Source organism: Daldinia loculata, assembly GCF_022478755.1.
Source record: "Daldinia loculata strain CBS 113971 unplaced genomic scaffold F4817scaffold_76, whole genome shotgun sequence".
NCBI lineage: Eukaryota > Fungi > Ascomycota > Sordariomycetes > Xylariales > Hypoxylaceae > Daldinia > Daldinia loculata.
Window position 1 is genome coordinate 13,877 of NW_026054930.1, and position 12,271 is coordinate 26,147.

Genomic DNA, 12,271 nt, shown 5'->3' on the forward strand with positions numbered 1-12,271 from the left:
ACCTCCAAGCGTGGTAAATGTACATTAGCGCGCCTGCTTGGACTACCTATTCTGGGCATAGCGGCATTGAAGGAGATTATTTTAGCTCTTCTAGTGGTAGCCCACCAGGTAGGCGCCGTTAAGGTCCAGAGCTGTAATTGGATAGCCCAGTACGTGTCTAGTAGATTTTGGGGGAGTAGCGAGGACGACTTCCTTGATCCGTCATTTATGGGAACCTCGTCGAAGTTTGGACCGCCCCTTAATATTATTATTTTTCTCCCCTTGGCGATTGGAACTTTTTTGAACTCTACCATGTGTGCATCTTGATACCCTTCGTTTTGCCGCTTCACGCATATTCGTGAACGCTTCAATTCTAATCGTTTGATCTTTCGTTACTCTTTTTCTTTTTCTTACCCTTTCTGTCGAGGTGTGGTATCCTCCTATTGATTCATACCCTGGAGCTGGGGTTTTTTTCCCACCGGTAAAGAATATCTCAAAACATACCTGGTTCGAATACGTCGAGCTCCGTTGGCAAATACCGTTCGATAATATTACTTGATACCCAACCCCCACTCTGTTGGCGCAACTCGGACAAGTCTTCCTCTACAAACATTTTATGCGTTAGCCCGCGTTATAATTCGACTATCAAAATACCCACTTGTCTATATCCAACGTTCTCGAACTTAGATTTACGTGGTGCTGTGAACGGAAACCTAGACGGGTACCTCAAGCCTACCAATCACCATGCCGAGCCTCTTCTCTCGAATAAGGGGCAAAGATGGCCCGAAGTCTAAGAAAAACGGCAATCTGGCTGATTTAGCAAACCAATTGCCCAACAAGCCGCGCTGGGAAGATGCGTATACGCGAACGACGGTAGAACCCGAGGAGGTCCAAGAATTAGTAAAACGCTGCACGGAGGAAGTCAAAGCTAGGGGTATGAATAGCAAAATAATCCTTTCTCACTTGAGCTAGTATAGGCTAATCCGTTCGCGACGTGTAGCTCTCGATCTTCCCTTTCTCCTTCTCCCATTTCGACCGACTTCTGATCCTAGCGCCGTGCGCACTTTCATCCGCCACTTTTTCAATGATGAGCAGAACCTACGCGGCGAGGCCCTTGTACAGGAGCTACGAATGACCGAGCCTATGGTGCGTCTTGCCAACTAGAACAATATGCGCTAGTTTAAGAAATTCTCATTAACAAACTCAGGTTATTTCGGGTGTCCTGAAATGGGTATGGAGCAGATTGCTAGGCGGCATTGTGGGCTGGGATGCCTACGAGCTTTTCAGAGTTGGAGAGCAAGGTACGACCTATCTATTTAGTACATGTGTGGAATATTATACTGAGGAATGACTTATGATTTAGATTCGAATATGGCCCGCGATTCGTTCTCTACCTTCATTCCGCTGAGCGTCGAGAACCAGGCACGATCACATATCATATTCGACTACTTCGATTTACTCTCAGCCATCGCAGCTCATGGTAAGTCGAACGGTTTCGGCGGTCGTAAACTGTCTCGCATGGCAGCTTGGTGGGCCTTCGAACATAAGGATACTGGCAATGGCTTCGACGGAGGATATAAATCATGGCTGAGGTTTGCGCATCCCTAAGCCCGAAATTTAAGATCGGTTCGCTAATAAATCCTAGTGCCGCGGATGCGACGAGCCATCTGTTCTTTGCCTATCTCAGATCCTTATCACCCCAGCAGGCTCGCGCAGGTATTTCCATGCTCCCCATGTCCTTGCAAAAGTTGCTGCAGGAAACCGAGTATCCCCCGCAGGCGCCGTCATTATTGATGTCGTCGACGTACAGGGTTGTCATGATTGTCGATGCTGTGTCGTCCACACCGTTTGCGCTTTTACGCCGTGCTAATCATTTCCAATACCGCGATGAGGACCAAGCTCTTCGAGAGTTTTCTGAGTATGAGGATCCTGTGAAGGCCCTAACCGAGGAGTGCCGCAGAGTTCTTAAGGCGATATCTCTTGCGAATCAGTCTCAAGTTTCTAGCTCGAAGCACTCTACTGGCCTACGAGATGCGTCATGGTCGCGATTCGAAGATATCGGCTTTGGAGGCTCTCTAGAGGAAGAGGACGAAGACTCAGACTCACTAAAACTTAGCCAAGTTCGAAATCCCCGTGGGCTACGGACTACTCCCGCGTCGGGCACGAATCTTGGCAGACCAACTACTCCCTCTTGGGCAGACTTCCTATCGTCCGGTTTCGTCGATGACGCGCCGAACAGCCCCTCGAACCTCTTACTACCCCCGGATAAGATTCTGCCCCCCATCGAGACAACTGTTAGGCAGCGTAGCGCGCAATCGCACCGTCCGCGTCTAGAGAGCGATCGTCAGCTGGAACCCGGCGAATTAGCCAGTATCAGTCGATTCGACCTGGACGAGGCGTTCTGGTGGGTGTGGATGAGCAGCTTGGCGCCCGAAGAGACTGCAGAACGGAAGTCGGCATTTGGTAGGTGTTCTGTTCTTGAGACAGTTATCCGTCAAGGCCGGTGGCTCGTGATGGAGGAGATGGTTAAAGGTGCAGCCCCGGAGCCCGATGCCGGCGCGTATATCGCGGAGAAGAAGGGCCTTTTCAGCTGGACAAGGCGTAACAGAGGAATTTCCCGAAGCAAGTCAACTACTAAGCCAAGTAGCGACAAGAATGATCGTTTGAACCCTGGTGGCGGTGCTGGCGCCGGCCTGAGCAAGACCAGTATCGGACCCGACCAGCAAGCCAAGATCCAGGCAGCGGCGCAAAAACTGCAGGCCAGGCAGCTTCAAGAGCAGCAGGCTAGCCCCAAGGCGGAACGTCGCGGGCGTACGGATACCGAGGTGATGAGAGAAAAAACTCAAAGCATCCTCACCCTGCAACCAGGCGTTGTAAATGTAGCTTCACCGGCCATGAAATGGGCCAGCAAGTACGACAAGGAAACTATCCGTGCAGCATATCTCGGCAATTCGTTTGCTGGACGTGGTGTATCACAAACGTCGCTTCAGATGCCCAGCCATCCTCCTGGAACGAATGGGCTTACGGCAAATGGCGGTAGCCCTCAACCGGACGTCCAGGAACACCCGCAGTCTCCTATTTCAGTTCAATCCCAGCCTGAACCTGAGCCAAAAACCCCGGTGACGCCCAAACCTGCTCCGGCTCCGGCTCCAGTTCCGGAAAAGAAGCTTGCGGCTCCGCAACCGATTCACCCCGCTCAGCGGTCGGAACAACCCGGTCGAGATTCGCCTTTGCCTCCCACTCCGCGTGAAGGGAAGAGCGTAGAAGCAGCCCGCGAGACTATGCTTTCCCCTGAACCAAGTAGTCCTGAGGGCAAGAAGCACAAGAAACTTCATAAGGAAGACAAAAAGTCTAGGTCTAGCGGTTTTAAGAAGCTATTTGGCCGAAATAAGAATCGTCAATCCAAGCTACCCGAGAATGCCGCCGCAGATGTGAACAGCATGCTAGCAGCGCAATCTCAGGCCCCGGCACCGGCGGCTCAGCCGCCTATGTCCCCAGAATCGATTACATCTCCAGATCTCGAAGCTCTAGTGGAACGATCCGAAGAAAAGACACCGACGCAAACGCCAGTAACGCCGGTACGTCCCGGAAAAGGATATGAGCCATCAATCGACGACAATCTGTCTCGTGTCGATACTGCCGATGCCGCAGAAGCTCACACCGAGTTTTCCCGCTTCGATCAGGGTCCTCTCCTAGACCAGCCTGCCTTTATCCCCGATGATGATCAGAGTGTCGATTCTGCTGCGCCGCCACCCATTGCCAGACATTCTAGCCGCCACCCTGCCCTGGATGACGATGATGACGACGATGCGGGAGCTCCATCACCAAGCGTTCCTATGCAGGACCGATGGGCCGCCATTAGAAAGAATGCCGCCGAACGGGTCACTCGACCAAGTGAAGAGCAGAGCCGGGGTGCGCACAGTAAGACGACGGACGACGGCGACGAAACTAGTGGCGAAGAGAGTAAGCACCCTATTTTTGTGCCTAGTAATTCAACCGCTAACTTATAGCAGCAATTGAGTCCCGTGTAGCCCGTATCAAGGCCCGTGTCGCTGAGCTGACAGGTAACATGGAGGGCGCAAGCGGCCCCGTAACTCCCTCCAGTCGCCGCTAGGAGCGGTGTTTTAGATGACGACTTGGCTACGATACAAACGGATATCTGCATTATGAATTCGCCTGCATCTGCACGCCTGGAGTTTTCTTCGGACACGCTCTTCGCTTTAGTTGTACTCGGCACACCAAGACCGATTGTTCATTAATATCTGGCATTAAGCACTTTTCTTATTTCGATGATACCATTAGAACATGCCTATCCCATGTTTCTTTCACAGCCGGAACCAGACGGGGAGAATTTCGTTTTACTAATTTGACCTTTAACATCCAACGTGCAAATACGGTTGGGATTTTCCAAAATCAGCAACTATTCGGTCTCTTACGAAAATCGCTCCAAGGCGACAGTAACCCTGGATGTAAGAGCGCATAGCTTGGCTATGGACCGGATATTTTCTTGGGTTGCTGTTGCATCTGGTGCGGAAAAATTACAAAGCACTACAGCGGACTAATCCTTTTCGGTTGTTTTTCTGGCTTCCGAGGTGAAGAGTAATGAGACGACGAGGGGTGGAAGATACCCATTCGCGCGCGCGGAATAGGAAGAGGGGAGGAGGAGCTTGGAAGATACCTTGGTGCTTACTTTGTTTGAGGGGGTACCTGACGCGTCTTTTTTTTTTTTTCTCGTTGATTTCTTCGATGGCAAATCTTTTTTGGGCAGCTGGATTTTTCGGTGTAGGCAATAGGCCACCAAAGTTAACTAGCAGATTATTATCTTCTCTCCAGATGTGAACAAGCAGCCAGCCAGCCAGCCAGCCAGCATCCGAAGGCGAGGCCCGAGGCTCGATTCGGGAGCTAGGCGCTGGGCTTTAAATACCGTTTCCGGTAGATATGGATCATCTCAATAAAAACATTGTGTGAACCCGAAACGGAGTTTCTCGCTGGTGGAATTATTTGATAGTGGTATTGTGAATGCTTGATGTATGCGTAAGTTGACTAATTTGATAAAGGGGTGTCCGCCCAAATCCATTATAATTATATCCAGGGGAATAGAGGTAGGGGGGTTTAGCAACACGAGCGTGAAGTCCAGTTATTGAGTCCAAGTTGTCCTATTCTATCCAATCATAGTTATACGGATAGATGTCTACACTTGCTTATAATTAGTTATAGGGGTATATAATCTTCATGCTAAAGGAGACGGTTTAATCCTCCTACTGTAAAATATATTGCGTATACAGAGTATACTCCATCGTAAATATATCCGAGTTAGATCAAATACCTACCCGCGCCACGTCTATACTCCGGCTAAGCGAAAGCCTAGGTAGTCACAGTCCCGGCCCGGCTCTCGAGCTCGGACTTGGCACGGTTTATATAAAGCACAGCCATCTGATCTGCTTAGCCTTTACTCGGTTTACCTGGTTTATCTGTCTACCCCGTGAAGAGATCAGACGATCGTCCGTTTTCCTCGGCGCAAACACGGGTAGATAGATCGATACGAAGTGCTAAGCTGGACAAGCCACGGCTAACCGGTGGACAAGTGGTACAAGATCCTAAGCTAAGACTAGGTAGCCACCGGTGACACATACCGATCTACTATGTACCCGTCTATCTATCGTTCACCGAGTGGCTGCATGAGATGAGTGGTTTGTCTGTCAGCTAGGTATTATATACGTCTTAGAGTCCGTAGGCATAGTCGAGTTGCCAAGCTAGGCTAGGTGGATTGCTTATCCCTTACCCCTTATTTGTATTGCAAAACATACATCTACCTTCTACGCCAAGGCGTACGTACTACAGAGACTACTATCCCCCTTCTTACCCGTCTCATCCTATCTCTAAATAGCCCGCCGGCCTGGTACAACACGACCCCGACCAGCCCTAGCTAATCAGCCCTACGACCCAAGCTATGTCTTACTTCCCCACTCACGGACGCTATAGCTCAATCCCCGGGTGCACAACATACATCCCAAGACCATACGTTTCTGTCGTCTGCTATTCAGCTAGCTTGTCCAGGCACCGAGGACAATGGCATGCTATGCAGGTCTGAGACAGCGTGGAATAGGGCCGCATAACAGTTCCGTGGCTACCTAAGTTATTGGCTTGCTATCATGGACCCGGCGACTTGGCCTTCGTGATGCATGCATATGCGCGCCGACATTGTATACCTACAATACGGGGGGAATATCGTTGTTAAGGGGCGGGGGCTATTTCTCTCTCGTATATACATTCAAGCCCTACTAGCCCTAGCTCCCGCGCCGGTAAGCCACGACGTCATGGCTGACCCGTAGGATCTAGCGACCTTCCCGAATCCTGCATCTCCGGTGCCGATGTCTTCTTATTGGTTGACATCTGCCGGCTCTTCATCTGATCTAAGGCATTTTAGTTAGCAGTATCGAGCCCCTGGTAGTTGAGGTAGATCAGCAAGATGAGATCATCGACATTATCTGAATTCTTCGAACCGTTGCGCCCCTTTTCCCATGTACGTAGCAATAATGTAAACCGCCAAATCACAATCACAGCAGAACAACGAAAAAAAGGGGTAAGAATCAAGGTCAATGCTAGTCTCATTCAGGATCTGGTAACGTATGCCCAATCCACCACTGGTATCTCTAACAAACAAGCCTAGGTAAATCAATCAAACTGTAATAGTGTACAAGCTGCAAGTTCCCACCAGCCCCAACGCCGTCCCCATGTTTCGTCTCTCACGCGCAAGTTTCCCGTCTCCAACTTTTTCCCGCGTAGAAAATGCGATATCAAGATAGCAAAGTCACACACACCACACAAGTTCCCATTACTCATTCGTCATGTCCGTCTCTCTAAAACAGCGAGTAAAACTGTATTGTCGTATGGTTATAATGATTTTGGTAAAATGGGTGAAATTTTTCAATGAAATGCAAAAGTGACCATGAAACGCCCCTGAGCGCCACGCCATGCTGTAGAAGTGAAGCAAAAGGTAGTTGCATGGCGTCAAACATAAACGAGCGAATTTGCCACAGGTCGAAGTCGAAACTGGCAAATGCCGAGTAAAAGGTAGAAAACAAACGAGGTATCCAGAAGTTCAGCGCGAGATCCAGTTATAAATGTCCGTCGATGCTCTCTAAGGTGTTGTACAGTTGCGAGTCGAGTCGCGATATAAATACGAATTAAGCTGAAACGGGATAAATATATAACTAACCAGAAGGCCTCTGAATCTGAATCATGGCGGCATGCCACTAGCCGTCAACTCTTATTCTCTTGGGCTCGCCGCCTTCTGGTCCGTCCGAACCATGACCGGCCGTTATATCCGGGCTCTTCCGCTTCGTAGCACTTGGTCCGGTGTCGTCCCTCAGAAAGGAAGGACCCGAACCAACCACCGGCGTAGCAAAATTCAGAGGACTCGGAAGTGTGTTACTATCAGTACCCCGGAAGTTCCATTCCGGATAGAAACTGCTGGGACTAGGCAAGAACTCATTGTTAAGGAACCTTGATGGGAGCGCTGATACGGGCGTATCGATGTTCATACTATTATTCTGAGTTTGAGGGTGGGGTCTAGCGAATGGATTTGGCGGCCCAGTGGCTCCCGCAGATAGCATAGCCGATGCTGACGGCGAAGGAGGGGGGAGAACTACCCCAGTCCCGGGGCCTTCTATGCCGTTCCGGCGCGTTACTTGCGTAGTCGTGTCGATGGTAGTGCGGGGTGAAGTAGCCGTATCACCACCAGCTGTACTACCGTTGTCAGACTGCTCCTCGGGGATCTGGACCTTTAGACGGGGGCGCGCTCCGCCGCCGACCTTTAGGCTGTTCGAGCGAGAAGGAGGGGTGAATGTAGTCTCGGGAATTGTAGGAATAGAATTGCGAGAATGGCTCAAGTTAGAAGTGCTAGAGCGCTGCGGAAGAGGAGGGGATGAATCGGATTTGGATCGCGAAACAGCGCCCACATCTACCGACTGCGATCGGTTTCCATCATCCTTTGTCCGGGGTTCCGCGTTGAACGAGGCCATATGCTGAGACAAAATCGATCGGTTCTCGTCGATCGGAGTGAAAATGCTATGTTGCTTACGCTGCGGCATTTTCTTGATCGCGGACACAGTATCTAATAGAGGCTGGCCGGATCTCTCCTGGAGCGGCTCGTGCTTCGGTTCCATGGGCGCAGGAGGTTGTTGTAGTTCTGGCGCGTGTTGGTGCTGGTGTTGGTGCTGCGGGGGCTCTAGATGCTGAGGGGGTGGTTGTGGAGACGTGTGAGGAGCTTGCTGCGGCGGTAACTGGTGAGTAGGCTGCGGCGGAGAAGGACGTGGAGGTTGCGGAGGTCCCTGCTGAGGATAGCTAGGAGGTACGGACGATCGGCGCTGGTCTTCCATATACTGCTGAACTTGGACAAGCGGCTGAGCATTGCTGTATTGGTATTGGGCTGGAGCTGGCGGCGGGATCCCGTGCTGGTAAGTAGATTGACTCTGCGGGTTGTATATAGCTGGCTGAGGCATATACGCGTATCCGTTGGTAACTGGCTGGGGAGGCCCCGGTTGAGGGACGCGCAGGTCGCGGCGGGGATCATTTCGAGACGACGGCCTAGACACGATTTGCGGTTGCGGTGTGTGGCCCCGAGGTGCGAATGGCATTCCGTTGACGGGAGGCGAAGGGCAGGGAGTATGATGCCTCAAGTGTTGGAAAGGATGTTGGCCTTGGAAATGGGGAGGGATCATCTGGGGCTCGACAGAGCTTTCGAGGCCATGCGGAGGAGTACCTTCGCCATCTTCGTCGTCGTCGTCATCGCCGCCGTTGAAATCGTGCGGTCCTTTATGTTCGTTCGGAACACCATGCTATCCCTTTGTCAATCATATTGCCCCCTCAAATTTTGCGGGTACGGATGTAACTAACATATTGGTATCTTGTGATCAGATCTCTCATATCGCTCGAGGAGTACTCGTACAGCTTCTTATTGCTGCCGAAGATAAACACGGCGACATCGACGGAGCAGAGCACGGACAGCTCATGCGCCTTCTTGAAAAGACCGCCCTTTCGCTTCAGGAACGTGCTATAGGACAGAAATGTTAGCCATTGAAAGCGGACGCGATTGGACAAGTCGAAGGACTCGAATTGCGGAAGGGCAGCTTACACAGAGCGGTTTCTGTCGTCCTTGATGGCTTTGATCTCAATCTTTCTCCGTCCCATTTTGTCGACTGTAAATCTAAGGTAGGTTGAAGAAAGAAATTTAGATTATAGAAATGTGAAAGGGACAAAGTAGGTAAGCGATAAGGCTTCGCCTCCCAATTGCCGCAGGATTTAACTCTGACGGGTATGGATTCCTCGAGTCGGTTGACAGCGACTACGCGACGGGTAGTAACGTAAAATATATTTGCCCATCCAAGGTCCGGTCCGCGAGGAAAGAAAGTTATGATTATATCTGACAGGTAGAGACCAGGGGAGAGGAAGGTTTCAGGCTAGTATATACTATATACTGGACTAAAAGTGTATGCCTCCGGGCTGGACAAGTTGTGTCGAGCGATGACTTAATCTGACGTGAAGGGGCTGAAGGGCTGTAGGTAGCAGGCTGTATAGTATGTAGTCGAGTGGATGTTGGCCGAGTGGATGATGAGTGAGTGGATATAGCAAGTTAGATATGGAGGGTTAGGAGGAAGAGCCGGGTTCTAATATTTGAAACGGGTCGGCGGTGGTTTATGGATGGTCCTTGTTGAACGGGTTTATCCACGGGAGAGGAGGTGGAGGAGCCGTGGTAGAAGTATCTTTCTGAACTCTGGCCTCTTGGAGAACTTCTCGGGGATGATGTATAAAGTATGGTTCAAAAGTATGGTGCACGCAGTAAACAAACTAGGCTATGATGGATTGTCGTCTCTTTTTTTTTTTGTCTTGTCTTTCTTGAATCAGTTTCCCGAGATATACATTGATACAATACATCAATCGGTGCACTACTTGGGACTTGCAGGACGATGGGGCTGAATCTGGCGTGGTTGGTTCTAATAATAGACAGAATCGTGTTCACTCGAGTTTTTTTGTGTGCGGGAGAAACAGAGAAAGTGGGAAAAAGGTCAAGGAATTGGGGGGGGAAAGGAAAAGAGAGGGAGGGGGGATGGTGTCACACACACTTCAGGACAAGTTCTGCTTAAGAATTTAAGCATGCTTAACCAGGTGAGGCCTAGCTAGTTTAGCTTAGCTAGGTACCTAATTGATGTACATACATGCTATGTAGGTACCTCTTCTAACCTCTGCCATTGTCCGCTGCAGGTGTGCTGCAACACTGCTGTGGTGCACACTACAAAGTACACTACGCAGCTACGTAACTAGGTACACTAAGCTATCAAGTACCCACTTAGATATTGCATCTGGTTTGGGTCTGGGTACGCAGAAACATACAGTTTCCCAACTCGGTAAAGGTGCATACAAACCAAGCCTTACGTAAGTCTGATGGTTTAATGGTTGACAGATGGTTTAATGCAGTTAGCAGTTAGGTACCTTCCAATTAGGTACCCTCCTAGCTACACTAGCCCAGCCTGCCAGCCCTAGCGTGTAGCGCGACCGAGTGCCACAGGGGAGAAAAAGACCCCTGGCAGCAAGTCCCGGCCGCCTCTTTCTGTATGTAGGCTGTTGTTTGTCCACTGCAAACTGCGAGCAACAGCGCAATGATGCACTACAGATGGATAAAATAAAAGAACAGCCGTGTGGCTTAGACTGCCCGCAAAGCGCCCAATCGCCCTTTTGAGAAAGTCGAGTAGAGAGATCACACGATGCACTCTAGCCTTACAGATTTGCCTAGGTACAGCCCCAAAGGGCAGAGACGAATCGGTATCCGGACAATTCGATTCTTATTTTTCCTTCACTTAAGGGATTCAGATTCAGATCATTGGTATTGTACATCGTCGTCATCGATTACCATCGTGAACCCCTAGCCATCTCCTCTTACCGTAGTCCGTGGCTCGAAGTCCCTAAAGAATCCTTATCCATAGGGAGATACTTGAAACCGCCCCCAAATTGAATTCTCATCCCTCCTTCTATATTGTACACGCCAGTCATCCCTTGCTGCGTAGATACATATTAGATATGGCGGTACTTACGCCAATAGAGCCTCATGATGTATACAGCAATACGTATTTTACCCACATATATAGTAGGGTATAATTTCAGGGGCAGCGAGATAGGCGAGCATCAATTAATCTTGATGTATATTTTACTTCTTTTTACTTCTCGAACGTCGCCAATTTCTGAAAATCTCGAGTTACACCCGCGGTGTTCAAGGCCATGTGTTCTCAGTGTTGTATAGAGTCCCCTTGAAACTACCACACCTTGAATTTTGCCGCTCGCTAAGCTCGCTAGAGATTCGCTAAAACGTGCCAACTCGTATATTTGCCCTTGCGCCGTGCATCTTCCCGACTGCTGTCTAATACTATACAGCCATGCTGGCTTCAATATGGATAATATCCATAAGGAGAAGACCCCGGCGGAGATCTGCGAGCACCGGGTCCGGGGGAAAACAAGCTCAGAACAGTCTCTGCCTCCGTTCTTACCTATCACATCAGACGAGTCTGTCTGTTTCTACGTAATAGCACTTAGATAGATGAGGGTACATGTTACGTAGCTTGCAGACTTTGACGCTTGCCTGTCTGCTTGTTTCTCCAAGTATAGAAAAGAGGATTATGATTATAGAAACAGTATACTCTTGTCGGGCGAGTCCTTACCCGCTATAACACTACCGCTATTGTAGAATCGCAACAAAGCCGCAACGCATGGTGAAGCAGATCGATCAAACTCCATCACCGCTGTTACCCAATTTCTGTATTTCTAACTTGATCCGCCATTCACAGGGAGTATAACCAAATCTAAGCGCGAGGGACGGAGTGTTCTCGCTGGCGATTCGGTGCCGAGTCCGTCCTGCACCAACATGCATAGCACATTTCTAGGGTTGTTACGATACTCGGTAACACAACATGAGCTTCAAGACTAATTGGGACAGTGAAGTAGCGTAATAGGTAGTAGGTTGATACAAGGAATAAGAAGAAAAAAACAAAACAGGTCGGATAAAAACAGTTAGGGGACAGAACGGTAGGATTTCATGCCGCTTGGCGGCGCAGCCCCTCGAAATCGGGGCCGATATCTAACGGCGGTTAAGCGCCCGGGGACGGGAGAGAGTCCTGTCTTTCCAATGAAGAAATCGCGTGTCTCTGGCTGCAAGCAATTACCTTACATATTACAAGGCTGGGTGAGCAGATGTATGCAATCAGCAATCAGAATCTATAATTTTGCTATTTTACAACTTTTG

General features: G+C 49.8%; 2 protein-coding genes across 2 annotated transcripts; one reads left to right on the forward strand and one right to left on the reverse strand.

Annotated features, from left to right (window-relative positions):
* The first annotated feature begins 515 nt into the window (after window positions 1–515).
* On the forward strand, window positions 516–4,337 carry F4817DRAFT_273095 (DUF1708-domain-containing protein). Its single transcript, XM_049299452.1, has 6 exons — window positions 516–913; window positions 980–1,125; window positions 1,187–1,280; window positions 1,343–1,571; window positions 1,625–3,942; window positions 3,993–4,337. The coding sequence occupies exons 1-6, from the start codon at window positions 724–726 to the stop codon at window positions 4,091–4,093; spliced, it is 3,078 nt and encodes a 1,025-aa protein (XP_049154686.1). The 5' UTR covers window positions 516–723; the 3' UTR covers window positions 4,094–4,337.
* A 2,691-nt stretch (window positions 4,338–7,028) lies between these two features.
* Window positions 7,029–9,426, reverse strand: F4817DRAFT_273123 (uncharacterized protein). Its single transcript, XM_049299453.1, has 3 exons — window positions 9,116–9,426; window positions 8,878–9,034; window positions 7,029–8,819 (listed from the first exon to the last, which is right to left on the reverse strand). The coding sequence occupies exons 1-3, from the start codon at window positions 9,169–9,171 to the stop codon at window positions 7,236–7,238; spliced, it is 1,797 nt and encodes a 598-aa protein (XP_049154687.1). The 5' UTR covers window positions 9,172–9,426; the 3' UTR covers window positions 7,029–7,235.
* Window positions 9,427–12,271: the final 2,845 nt, after the last annotated feature.

What these genes read in the sequence shown, in the direction of transcription:
- F4817DRAFT_273095 (XM_049299452.1), top strand. Translation starts at nt 724, where the DNA reads ATGCCGAGCCTCTTCTCTCGAATAAGGGGCAAAGATGGCCCGAAGTCT. An exon ending in TTTCAGAGTTGGAGAGCAAG is followed by an intron (nt 1,281 to 1,342) that starts GTACGACCTATC and finishes CTTATGATTTAG; the next exon opens with ATTCGAATATGGCCCGCGAT. An exon ending in CGAAACTAGTGGCGAAGAGA is followed by an intron (nt 3,943 to 3,992) that starts GTAAGCACCCTA and finishes AACTTATAGCAG; the next exon opens with CAATTGAGTCCCGTGTAGCC.
- F4817DRAFT_273123 (XM_049299453.1), bottom strand. Translation starts at nt 9,171, where the DNA reads ATGGGACGGAGAAAGATTGAGATCAAAGCCATCAAGGACGACAGAAAC. An exon ending in GACGACAGAAACCGCTCTGT is followed by an intron (nt 9,035 to 9,115) that starts GTAAGCTGCCCT and finishes TCTGTCCTATAG; the next exon opens with CACGTTCCTGAAGCGAAAGG. An exon ending in TGATCACAAGATACCAATAT is followed by an intron (nt 8,820 to 8,877) that starts GTTAGTTACATC and finishes ACAAAGGGATAG; the next exon opens with CATGGTGTTCCGAACGAACA.